Genomic DNA, 13,672 nt, shown 5'->3' with positions numbered 1-13,672 from the left:
CTCTGTTTTGATAACAGGAACTCCTTAATTTCAGGATAAACTCGTCTCTTATTCCATCGCCAAGCAGGCATTTTTCGAACTTATTTCTTGTGCAATTTACCTGCACTTTATATTGCCTTAAAGAGTAGACTGCAAACTATCACAATGGACAATCTTAAGCAAATAATTCACTGAATGATACTTTATATGTATTCAAGTCGATTTTTTGTGATGATACTATTTTGATGCACGGGAAGCCAATGAGACAAGTATATGCTTATACAAATGTTATAATGATGTCCAAGAAACACGGCTGCCAGATGCCCCGTGAGTCATGGGTGTAAGCTAGTGCAATACTTCTCTCATTTAAAACATTTGAAACATACGGCAATGACATCCGGAGAGCAACTTGACCAGTTTGTCTTTCGTTGACGTAATATTGGCAGTCTTTCAATATTTGATGACACATCGCTGTACGGTTTTGAGCATTGTAGCCACCATACGTTTACCAGATAACTAATCGTTTCCATTTTACAAATAAACAACTTGACGAATGATAAAGAACATCTTGATGACACAGAAATTGTGATAGATTAAAACTAAGCTGATGAACATCGCTAACACGTTGGATCACATAGCAATTGTAGTACAAACAAGAGCCAGCGGATGAAAACAGGTTTCAAGATAGAATATGATGTTAAAAATAAGCAAAGAAATATATTTAAACAGAGTTTATTGTTGGTACATCGTTAAATCACATTACATAAAATCTACATAAAATGTATGCAATACCAAATTAAAACATTACCAATATATATTCAGTCCAGATTTCATTGTATAATATAGAATGTACGGTATCTATACCGTTAGTAGCCGACATGATTTAAAGTAGTGTGTGCGGAATATAAACCGTGGGTAACCGATGTTGACTTATTGACTAAAATGTTAAATCTATATAATAAACTACTCTTGGTATCATGCTCTACGGAATCATCAAAACAGCATTGCAACAATATTTAGGTTATAAAAACTGCTTATTAGTAAGTTACGTTTGTAGAATGTAGTATCAAAGCTAACGAGCTATCAAAAATAAAAGGATACGTTTACATCTTAAACTAACAAACTGTAAAAATTTACACAAAGACTTTTACCTAACAAAAAGGTTAACACCTGAAACACTAAAAATAAATATTTTAATTGTAATTATCAATAAAAGGTCAAATTGGTCATACAATACGCCCGTCAGTCTATACTGGTGGAAAAGATTATTCAGTTTAGCTTCAAGCAGGTTAAAGGGTTAAAAATTATTTTCAGGACATACATTCCAATTGTTATAATTATGTTTTAAGGCACATTATGCTTCAGAAATGCTATCTTTCTTATTTGTCTTTTGCTTCTCGAGCTCTGTTGACTATTTGTATATGAAGGAAGTCAAAATAACACTTTGATTACAATTTGCTCCCTATTGCATCTTCAAACTACTTTCTTCAGTTGTTCATGAAAACGCTAAAAAAATACATGTCTAAAATACTATGATATGTTTTTTAAAATCATTATAAATAAGCATACAAATATAAAGGTGTAAAAAGTATACTACTTAAAGAGTTCATGAAGTAATTTAATTTCTGGCGATCATTAAATTAAATGTAAATAAAAGTCACAACTCAGTGAAAACCAGCAGAAAACAAATAAGAATAAACTTTACTGTAAGACATAATCTATGGAAATCTTGGTTTGTTTAAACATATTTTGCAATTAATACCAAGAAATGGCATTTGTGACATTTTAGAAACAAACAAAAAACTGCCCTTAAATCACCAGAACTGAAATGTTTAATTCCCATCTAGCCCAAAAATTTAGATAATTTTATTTTTATAAAACTTTTTGTTTATTTATTGTTGTGCTGTAAAAGTTTAAAAAAGCGTTTTTTATTTGCCCTAAAGACAGGTAATCTTTTGCGTATTTTGCATTAAATTTAAGAAGCAAAAACTTGTACTTTATACGAAAGATCAGTGGTAACATTTCTTGAATTATCTAGTTCATCTACACGATCTTCTAATTTCAACTTCGAATTCACGAAATTGGAATAGTTACAGTCGTAAATTAGTATAAACCGTATGTTGAAAATGTGAATTCAACAAGTGGAAATTGTGAATTCATGAAGTTAACATGTTCCCACCAGGTCTTCTAAAGCTTTGACAGCATTTTGCTACCTTTTTCACAATTCATTTTATATTCTGCTCTATTTCTTTCAGGTGATAAACGTATACCACGTTCTTATTTCACTATTGTAACATCAAACATACACTTGCACTCTCTATAGAAGAAAAAATCATATCTGCGTCATATTTGAGTTGATCTTGCTAGAATAGAGCCATTTTAAGCTCTTATCCTATTTGCACAATTTACTCATATCCTTCCATAGATAGTTAGTTATATAGTTAAGATTTTCTACCCCTTTACGTTAGGTGCTCATGAAACAAATAAAATAAATCTACAAAGGTTAGAAAAAAATATTGTATGTATAATATAAAAATAACTGATTACTTAAAACATATTCATATAGGCTTCCCTTTAAAGTTATGTTAAAAAGGTAAGGAGTAAAATTAGTCAGAAATATCCTTGTTAAAATAAAACTTCACAATCAATTCAACCTGTTATGCAATTTTCAAGTCAACTGCCTTCTTCATACTCTCATGGCACAGATAAGTGCGACCAAAAGACTGAAAACAAATGATCCATTGGCTAATGATCCATTGCCGTCTCCAACAATTGTTCGGCATTCACTGTCAACATCCGGTTGTGGTTTGCCTGTTAAATGAATAAATATTGATAGCGCTAAAATAACTAAACATGCAAAAATGAAAATTCATTAAAAGGGTTCATGCTCATTTTTGTGCTTTGTTTTTCTTGAAAATGCTATAATATTGCATTTCATATCAAGAGAGACAATATCCACATTTCATATGCGTTCGTGAAAATATTGCAACTAAACTAAATACACGGTCATACAGTGTACCGTTATGGCAATTGCGACACACACATAACTCGAAACAAAGAAAACACGAAATCGCGATGGTGAAAAGTTAAATACAGTAATCAAGTTGGCGAGATTTTTTGAAAACAAGAATGATTTCGTGTTTTCGACTTTTCATACATTTCGAACCTGCGAAGGAACGATGGTGAAAAGTCGGAGGTACGATAGTGAAAGACGAAACAATGATGAAAAAAGGTCGAAAGTACGATTGTTGAAAAGCCGCAATAACGAAACAGCGAATCCACGATAGTGACATGTTGAACTACGATAGTGAAAACACAAAAAGACAAGTTTTCACAATAGTCTTTTTCTTATTTCGACTTCTCAAAATCGTACTTTTGATTTCATTATGCTCCTTATATTGTCAGATTCCCCCCGGTAAGCAGACTTTTATTATTCCAGGGATCTAGCCAGCTCGCTTATGGAAGCCCGCATTATTGATTTTTATGCCGCAGAATTATACCGATCTCTCTAAGAGTGCAACAAGTCTTTTACAAATATTAATCAGTTACAACTGACCTTACATTTAGTCAACTTTTTGGGGAAAATAAAATATCATTATTCATGATCCCGAAGCATGCCCATAAAATTTTCAAAATGCGAGCTTCAATCGCGTAGCATTGTTTATCAATCTTTATATGTTATACGTAATATGTGGTTTTATCTATAACAGCTTCAGTTTTGTGGAAAACTGATTTGTATGCTGTCAGGTGCAATTTAGTAACCCGGCGATAAGTGTCGTCCAAGATTTTAGGACCTACTAACTGCTTCGTCCAAACGAGTAAACAATTCAAAACGAGCGATGTTCGCAAAACACGTATACGAGGTTTATCCAAAAATTTGTGGACTTTTTAAATATCTCTTGAACCTCATCGTGTATTGAAATGAAATTCAATCAGCATACATTTTAGAATATTATCAACACGTTTTTAAAAGGAACAGTTAATCGTTACAATAAATAATGATTTTATATTGGTTTAAAATAAGCACATACATGGTACACGGTAGAAAAGCGCAGTTAGTAATCGTAAATTTCTTGCTGAAAAACTAATAAAATAACGTAGATAACCCGCTGAACATAGCCTGTTTCTTCTATGATGTCATTTAAGTAATTCTTTAAAATAATATACGTCATTTTTGTAATTTTTGTTGATATCGCTAGAAACGCCAGACGCCTTTATTGTTTACAACGGGAAAATGACGGACACGCGGTATTTAGAAAATCGCGCGGTCATAAAACGATCATGAATTGTTTTTGTAATTTGGGAACGGCACCTACAAAAACCTTTGATAAAAATCAGCAGACGAACAGAGAAAAGAAAATTTCACGATCATTAGTGTTAAAGTGGCATAAGAAATTTAGTGATGAACATTACTTTGAGAAGCAGTAACTGTCATTGACTGCGTAACGTTTAAACACAAGTTGTATGTTAATACGAGTTATGACGTTGACGTCAATAGCTGTTTGGAGTGCGCCGCTGTCGCCGACATGTTTTTATGTAAAAATAAATATTGTTGTAATGTAAGAAGCTACTCACATGAATTTTTCTGTGTTTATTTGTTATTAATTCTTCTAAACAGTGAAAGAATTTCAAATTTATATTTCAAATATATTTTACGTAACAAAGAAAGTCCACGAATTTTCGATAACCCCTCGCATTTGTAATCCAAACCAAACGTAACACACACAAAAATATAAAGCTACACTTACGTGTTTTAATATATACCTCATCGATAGGTATCATAAAGATATTAAAAGAATTTAAGATGGCTGTGTCACAGAGCTAACATTTGCTATAGTAACATTATTCAAACAATAAATTCGACTTATTTCTTTTTTTCGTTGATGGATTTTATTTTTAATTCCGCCAAAATATGAATGGACAATTAAATGACGTCATTGTAAATTTGTATGTCATTTTAACATCGGTAACTAATGTAAACACCACACTAAATGTCGTCATCACAGCGAACAGAATTATAAAATTTTGTCATGTTTGTCATACAACATCCGAAACCTCAAGACACAACATGCAAGTGCTGATATTGGTGCACTGGTTATAAAATGGCACAGACGCTTAAGTACCTGTAGAGAAACAATAGAAGATGACAGTGGGAGCGGAAATAGAAAAAAATGACGTCCATGGATACATCAAATCAGGGCGTCTTGGAGGATGACAGACGACTGACAGTTCGGGAGCTGGCGGATATGTTTCATCTGGGTGTTGCCACAGTTCACGGAATTCGAATATCCACATAAAGCATGTCGAAGGTAGAGAAGTATTGATATTCATGTTCACAAAACAAAATTATTTGATAGTTGCAAACAAATACGTATCAAATATATAAATATAAAAGATTATTGTTACCGTATGTCGTTATAAGATTTCTACAACAGCCTTTTCATATATTAAAAACGTGATTTACATGCGTTTTACAGAATCAATTCACCTTAGTGCAATATCTGATTATCTACTATTAAATTTAGAAGCATTTTTTAAGTTATTGCACAAAGGGGACGAAAAGTCATGATTGACAAGGTGATAACGTAATGTTTCACGATAGTTGGGTACCAAGACTACTGAAGGATCATAAGAAGAACGCAGACGACACGAGTCACGGGCCTTCCTTAGCAGACGTGCTAGAGGGGGAGACATGTTTCTTGAGTTAATAAAATATTTTGAATTAAAACTTATTTAAAGCCAATGGATCACGAACGTTGCATAGAGTGCAACGGCGTGTTTTTGAAAAGCGATGACTTTGTTTTGACGTTGCATTAAATTGACGATCAATGTCCGCTAGTGTATGATAGATGCATGTTTTTATTCTTCTTGTAGGGGTATTTGTTATTATTTGTTATTTTAAAAACATACATTTTTTGATGTAGAAAAACTAGTAAATTCTTACATTGTTTATTTTTAAGTTCCTTTTGAAACAAAAGTCTTTATCCGAACATCCTTCGCAAGTGGCAAGTCACAAGTAAGCAAATTTTGAAAAAAATAAGGTACATATTTTCATCAAGTTCGACAAAAATGAATGTATATTTGATGTAGAAAGCAAAAAAAGCAATTAAACTTTGGGCGCTTCATAATAATTCTTTTGAAAATGTTAAAAGTTAAAACAACTGTCGACATTATAATTACATACCGTTATTAAAAAAACTGCCACACGTTGGAAAACCGGTTGGGGGTTTCGGATGGTTCCCAGGATTGACATTCACAACCATCCCCATACCGTTAGTATTGTGCAGATCAATGTGGCAGTGTAGGAACCACATTCCGGGATTGTCCGAGATGAACCGAATTACAACGTACCCACCTGTAATAATTATGTTTGCTGCTTTACTTAAATAGATGTTTATAAAAAAATTAACATCAACAATTTATTGAAGTCATAATTTTCTACCTAACATGTAAAGACATAACTGACGGGTCCCTAGCAAGACCACCAATCACGTTTATTCAAAGAAATTAAAAATATTTGATATGATGTGATTGAGGGTTTTAATCTAGATGGAAATGTATAAATGAATGTAATAAGTGAATGTTACGCCTAAGATTTGCAAACCATTACTGGTTTCTAGAATAATGTCGTCACTTGTGACAGTGGAAAACACTGCCAAGTGATAAACGATTATTATTAAACATAGATATATAAAAGAATACTTCCGGAAGAAGGATCTGGCTCGGCGTTTGACGATATTAATGGATTTTTGTCGATGTTTACCGATTCATTTGGGTTTGAAATCATTCACTAGTCATATTACCTGTAGGAACAACGATTGTGTCTTTAGTCGGCGGTTTTGGATTTTGTCCTGGTATATTCCCGCCATTCCACGTGCTGTCAGCCCATTCCATTTGAGAACAGAAGCCGTACTTATCCGTACACTTAATATCTGTTGACTCATCGATTAACTGTCCAGTTACAGCATTATATGTCCCTTTTAGAATGAATATGAGGATGAAATGTTAGCAAGAATAATTGACGTATGTTTTAATCATTAAACATGTAATTCTGAGTTTCTTTGGTAAAACGCATGAACCTAAAATTCTATGCTGAAAAAAATAGAAGGAACTCTACTGTGGTTGAAAAATTTTAAATCATAAAACTTGAATATCTTACATAGCTCAAGTGGCGCATTTAAACAGAACAATACGCAGAAGATTATTAGGAAATTCACACAAAATGTTTTAAAAATCGTATTTTTTGACCTATTTGTAACCCAATTTTGCGATGTTTTTCAATTCTGTTGTTTTTCAATTGGAAAAACTATTCTAGAAAATACACTGAGCGAATGACCTAAAGTCGTACACAATAGATATTTTCCAAGACTTACACCCAATGGATCAAAAAGATCGTAAAAAACGAGTCCTGTCCAGTAATGTCAAAATTAAAAAATTAAAATACTCCGTAGAGTCCCTTTAAAGACACGAAAAGGTTATAAAACATAGACATTGTACAACCAAAACAATACGAATACATTAGACATTGCATTTACGAACAGAAACATATTTTCGTTGTAAAAAAATGAACACTATTTCGTCAAGGCATGGTCAGGGCTAATCTTGTTTATATAAAAGAAGTATTTCAACAAGCATTGATTTCTGTTTACTTGTATTTCAAAGATTAAATCATCTCCGTAAAGCTAGAATATTCTTTTTTAAATGTCAATTTTCAATATAAAATAGATATATTTTCAATATAAAGACTTACCAAAGCCCATTTTCATAACAAAGAATGAATGACCATGAAGGTGCACAGGATGTGACCATCCTGATCCATTTCCGATATTCATGAACGTCATTTGAATAAGTTTGTTTCCAGGAATCTCTTGAATGTATGTACAACCGCAGACGCCTTTTTCTCGACACTTTTCTTCGTTACAACGAGTTGTAAGGCCGTTTGGTTGTGTCAGCAACGGAGATGTTGGTGGGATGAATTCCCTTGCGTTTACTGACCCTGGCGTGTTTCCTGGGAACCCTGGGAACGCAAACTTGAAAAAATACTCATTGTCAACTTTATTTCCTTGTACTTTTGAAGGATCGCCGTATGGATCAGTGTTCTTCACGTCATTGAAATTTAAACAGTTGTTTGTGTTGGTTCCGGTATAGCCATAAGGACAGTTAAATGTTTTACATTTTGATTCAACAAGACATGTTTTATCTTTGTTGTTTGGAGGGGCAAGATTAACAGATCCGGGAGCGTTGTCGACAAATATTATCGCTTCTGCAGCATGGTACTTCCCGTGACTTGCTCTGGTCTCAATCGTTTCAGCAATAAGTAGGTACTGTTTTCTAATATTGTCTGTGAAGGTCGCTAGAAAGTCATACCTTTCACCCGGATGTACAATAATTGACTGAATTGACCCGATATCATTATCTTCGATGTTGAAACAGTCAGATGATCGTAATGACAGCGGAATTCCTTCGATGTAAACCCTCATCGGATAAAGTGTCATGGCACCAATCACTCGAAAACGATAACTGCGTCCTGTCGTAACTTTAAAGATTTCTAATGGAGCGCTGTTGTGTTCAGTGGCACTTTTCCAGTATCTCCCCTTTCCATTAATAAGACCAGATTTGAACTCAAATCTGCTGAAGTTGCCATTATCGACCGAAACTGTAGTATTAACAATTTGAGGGGGATTTGTACCGAAATCGTATTGTTCAGTTATCATCCTCATATACGCTGTCTCGGCGTCCATATTGTGATTCCAGTCTTGCAGAGCAACAATAATTTCACCCGGACCTCCATTAACATCTCTTTTACGAACAATGAACGGACCGTATAATCCCATGCTTCGCTGGTCCCCAATATGTGCATGATAAAAACTGGTTCCCGGTGGATATGCCTTAAAACGATATACAAAACTTTGACCAGGAAGGATTGGACATTGTGTGATGAAAGCCACTCCATCCATCCATGGTGTGTCTTTCTGATGTATGCCGTGGAAATGAACTGTCACGCTGTCAGTATGAAATGTGTTAACAACCGTTATCTCAATTTCTTGGTTTTCAAAAACATCTACTCTTGGTCCAGGAAATTTACCATTTATAGCAATGACGAGTCTAGAGCCTACACCGTCAGTCGTGATTACTCTCTCTGATTCATTTTTAGTTAACCTTTTATTGTCGTCAACATTTTTAACTAAGTACCCATTAACTGCGCGAACTAATTCCCTTTCCTCATGAAGAACCATCGACAAACGGTGTTCTACTACAAATGTACACTTGCAAAGTGTGTCTTCCGGTTTACAAATGCAGTCTGCAGCGTTTGCATATGGTTGTACTTTTGGACGATCGTCTGTCTGCTGCGCATTTACAAAGCAGACAAACAAAAGGCAGAGTAAAGGTGTGGTGCATTGTCTTATACATAAATCTAGCAATCTAGCCATCGCAATTTTGCCAACCTGAAAGTAGAGAACAAATCATCAAAACTGCTTTTTAAACACAAACAAAGTTGAGGGAATATATAGGAGTCAGTTTGTCGGTCGGTCCGTCCGTCCCTCGGTCTCTTTTATTGCTTTTGGACGATAACTTTAGTTTGGAATGAGGTATTGAAATCGAACTTGGTATATAGAAACCTTATGTAAAGACCACGGTTGGTAAAGCTTTTGGACAACCCTGGGGCCAAAGGCAATTCACTGTTACTAAAACAATAAACGGTTTCCGGACAAAAATTAGAATTTGGTATAAAACTTGGTATTTTGCAAGCTTATGTTAAAAGACCCTTGTTGGTATTGCTTTTGGAACACTTTAGGTCAAGGTCACTGTTACTAAAAATAAAAACTATGTTTCAGGTTTCTGGACAATAACTGGAGTTTAGAATGAGACATTGTAGTCAAACTTGGTATATAACATTTTTTTGTAAAGACACCGGTTGGTATTGCTTTTGGACCCCATGGGGCCAAGGTCGGTCAATGTCACTGTTACTAAAATGGGGAAAATGGTTTCCTGTCAAAAACTGGAGCTCAAAATGTGATATTGTAATCAATCTTGGTGTAAAGCAAGTTTTTATGAAGACTCTAGATGGGATTTCTTCTTTATCCCTTGGGGTTGAGGTCACCGTAACTTAAAATAAAAAAAGTATTACGACAATATACTATATAAACTATAGTTTGTGGTGGCGTGGTGGCCGAGTGGTAAACGGGTCGGGCAAGTAATTTAAGGATTGTTGACCGCGTGGGTTCAAACCCTGTCAGTGGCTAGCCGTTGTTTCCTTGAGCAAGAAACTTTACATTCATTGTTTAGTACTTGATGGTTTCAGGAACACATTTAAATTGGAAATACTGGCAGGTATTGCTTTTGTTCCCCATGTGACCACTAGGTCACTGTTAAAATAGAAAATGTTTTTGACATTAAAATTATTTTAAGATTAGTTATTGTAATCAAACTTGGTATTAAGCAACCTTATGTGGAAACGCCGGTTTTGGATTGCATTTTGACCAATTTAGGTTAAGGGTCACTGTTAATGAAAATAGAAAAATGGTTTTCGAACAATAAATAAAGTAAGGAATGAGATATTTTATTCATAATTAGTGTAAAGCAAATTGACATGAAGACCATGGTTGGGATTGAAATGAATTGAAATAATTCTTTGTAAACGATTGAAATCTCATAAATTATAGGTTGAATTCAAATCTTTCTTCAGGCCACTTATTTTTCAAAAGTTAAGGTAACTGAGTTGGTATAAACTACCTTCAGTGATAGTTTTGATAAAAATGCAGTTACATATTCCTTGAGAAGAATGTACGAAAAGCATTAATTTAAAAGAAAACAATGTTCCATTTTATTCATTTTCTTTGGGCAGCAACACAATAGTAAGAAGTAATGATATCGGTCGTTACGAATAAAAATTAATGGATTTGATCTTAAATTTTAAAGTTATTTGCTTATAAAGCTGAAACACCTGTCTCAAAAAAATTCGTAGTGATAAAAAGTTGATAATGATGAGGTATCTACTTCCTGCTCAAATTGTCCATTTGTCTTTTATCAAAATCAAATTTCACCGTTATTTCACGAAATATGAATAGTGCAAAGCTAAGTACATCACAACATCCTTTAGTACATATTTATTCCGTTTAGAAAGCAGTTCGCGCATATGTTTACATAGAATCGTCATTGACTACGTTTACTTAAGCAACAAACAAAAGGCCAGAGTATGTTGCTTTTCTAACATAAATCACAATTGCATCGAATTGACAGAAAGAGAAAAATATTAATTTTACAACAAAGGGGAATTAAGAATCTCTGGAGTTCTCAAATTTTATTGCATTTTACATTGGATTTAGTTTGGAAATTTGAAAATTTTGGGTAAAGCCTTATTTAAAACACTGAAGGGCTTAGTATTATAAACTAATTCCGGACAACAAAATTTGTATTTTGAAATTATGTTAAAAATGGGTTCAAAATTCGGTAGGTCATGTTCTAAAATAAAAATTTGGGAAAATAAGGTTCAAATGAAGGTGTTTACAAGATTGGTTTCATGTTTTGACCTTAGTTTTGGACCCATGCCGCGCGGTAAGGTTAAAAAAAAATGGTTTCTTTACTCAAAGTTATTGAAACATTTTAACAGAATTTTTATGAAGCTCTATATCCGATTTCAATTATATTTTTGAAATTATGTACATGGTCAAAATATCGTAGCTGTATCTCTAACAATAAAAAGTGGGTAACTAGGTCAAAACTTAAGGTGTTTACAAGATGTTTTCATGGCTCTTTGATTTAGTTTTGTGCCCAACGCGCGTAGGTTAAAAAAGTCTTTTACCAAGAGTTATGAAACTTTACAGGAATATTGATCAGCATGTCAAATTGCTCACCTTGTGTTTCGTTTTTGACAAGTTTTGTTTTGTCAGAGTTATTGCCCTTGACTTGGAAAAAAATGTTGCAGGATTAAAATGTTTATAAAAATGTATATATATATATATTAAAACATACACACACGAACCCACGCACGCACGCATACACACCGACTTTTTTTTTTTTTTTTTTTTTTTTAACATATTTGTCAAAAACTGAATTTCAACGTATATTTTCACGATTTGCAATTATAGAAAATAATATGCATTCAGTTATTACAACCATCTTAATACGCATGTATATATATATATACAAAATAAAACAACCTTAACAATAATTTGAAAATTCAATTGCACAAATAAGTAAATATGGAGAAATAAGAACAATAATAACAAAACAAAACAAAAACAACAAAATTAATTAATTAAAATGTTCACCTACCTTCAAGTTTTAACTTAACATGCGTCCTGAATGCTTGTCGATTTCTACTGTCTTTTCCCCCCAATTAGATCGCACTTCGTAAAGCAATAATGTTGTTAGACGTATGTAAAACTACAATTCAAACTACATTGTGCAAATATTTCAAGCAGTTTAGACATGTATCCTGTTAACCTTGAACGCTACAAATAAGGGTTTTTTGCACGGTTTGATAATTTTTCGTGCACATTCTAAATTTAGAAATAAAAGTGAAAATTGATTCTTCATTAGAAACGGGTATATAGTCGTCCTTGCTCATGTGTCTGTTTTTCTTTCTTTTTTATTCAATGGTGAGGAGAGTTTAGACGGTTGTTTCTTTTGTTTCTTTGCGTTATTTCTTTTGTTTGTCTTGTTTTGCTTTGTTTTGATTTTGGAGGCTTCTTAAAGTAAAGTTGTCTGCTAATGCGATTAGTGTACATGTTAGATTAAGTACAGCAAGACTAAATTAGATGGTTATTGACATTTACAGCTTATTTAATCTCGTGAAATTTGATAACCCTTTCTGTAAAATGAGCAGACTTGGGTTAAATAATACTTTAATACCTATGTTATTATATAAAGTAACAAATTTTAGGGTATTTCAAGGCCGTTTTGGCAAGATCTAGGTCATTATGCAATTTCGGCCGCCTTGCTACCAGGTATTATTTTTCCATATGGGCGAGTGAATACGCGTACGTGCAAAATTACGAAATCAATCTCAGTGACTTTCAAGATGGCTGCTGAACTGGTTGATTGATCTTTAGTCACTCGCTTTGAACACATTCAAAATGTTTTAAGTTTTTAAAAATTTACATAATAAATCGCAATCAGCAAAGCTTAAAATTGAAGATTTTAAACTCAAGACATAACATGACCCTTAAAAATTCCAAAAAAGATTTCAGATTGACGGCAGCCATGAAATGATGAACAGGTAACACAACCTGTAAGACAATACCAAAAGCATGATTCTTAACTGCATTTAAGTTTGTTGGCCTCCAGTATGGACATCATAATTGCGCATCCCTCAATGTTCTTAGATCACTCAAGGATCTTTTGCAAAATAGGGTCAGACCAAGGAAATAACCCCCAACAAATAATAGCTTTATTCTCGTAGGCATGTCTTGTGCATGTTTGAACTATCATAATGTTTTCTAAAAGAATGAAAATTTTTGAAGATTCATTAAAAAATTAAATAAAAAATAAAAGTAAAACATTACTATGAAAGCAATTAATACATGTTTCTACTGTATCATCACTTTGACATTAAATTCGACCTTGCCTTAATTCAGAAAACCAGTAGAGTAAGTTAAATATTGTGAAAGCTCCCTTTATATAATATTAACGGGTTGATAACATTTGTTAAAGTTTAGAATTTGCAATAAAATAATAGTTGAAAGAATGT

General features: G+C 33.3%; 1 protein-coding gene across 2 annotated transcripts; it reads right to left on the bottom strand.

The window, feature by feature from the left end:
* Positions 1-1,938: 1,938 nt before the first annotated feature.
* LOC132719624 (uncharacterized) lies at positions 1,939-12,440 on the bottom strand. 2 transcript variants are annotated; one of them, XM_060703427.1, is made up of 6 exons: positions 12,256-12,440; positions 7,730-9,425; positions 6,783-6,956; positions 6,164-6,334; positions 2,634-2,790; positions 1,939-2,296 (listed from the first exon to the last, which is right to left on the bottom strand). In XM_060703427.1, the coding sequence occupies exons 2-5, from the start codon at positions 9,408-9,410 to the stop codon at positions 2,666-2,668; spliced, it is 2,151 nt and encodes a 716-aa protein (XP_060559410.1). In that variant the 5' UTR covers positions 9,411-9,425; positions 12,256-12,440; the 3' UTR covers positions 1,939-2,296; positions 2,634-2,665. The 2 variants fall into 2 exon arrangements, with proteins under 2 accessions (XP_060559410.1, XP_060559409.1); XM_060703426.1 differs by having other exon boundaries at positions 1,939-2,790.
* Positions 12,441-13,672: the final 1,232 nt, after the last annotated feature.

Source organism: Ruditapes philippinarum, unplaced genomic scaffold (genome assembly GCF_026571515.1).
Source record: "Ruditapes philippinarum isolate M1 unplaced genomic scaffold, ASM2657151v2 ctg1479_1_1_1_1, whole genome shotgun sequence".
NCBI classification, from domain to species: Eukaryota; Metazoa; Mollusca; class Bivalvia; order Venerida; family Veneridae; genus Ruditapes; species Ruditapes philippinarum.
Note: the sequence above shows the minus strand (reverse complement) of the source record. Positions and strands in the feature narration are given on the sequence as shown.

What these genes read in the sequence shown, in the direction of transcription:
- LOC132719624 (XM_060703426.1), bottom strand. Translation starts at nt 9,410, where the DNA reads ATGGCTAGATTGCTAGATTTATGTATAAGACAATGCACCACACCTTTA. An exon ending in CACAATCGTTGTTCCTACAG is followed by an intron (nt 6,335 to 6,782) that starts GTAATATGACTA and finishes TAATTATTACAG; the next exon opens with GTGGGTACGTTGTAATTCGG. An exon ending in TGGCAGTTTTTTTAATAACG is followed by an intron (nt 2,791 to 6,163) that starts GTATGTAATTAT and finishes TTCATTTAACAG; the next exon opens with GCAAACCACAACCGGATGTT.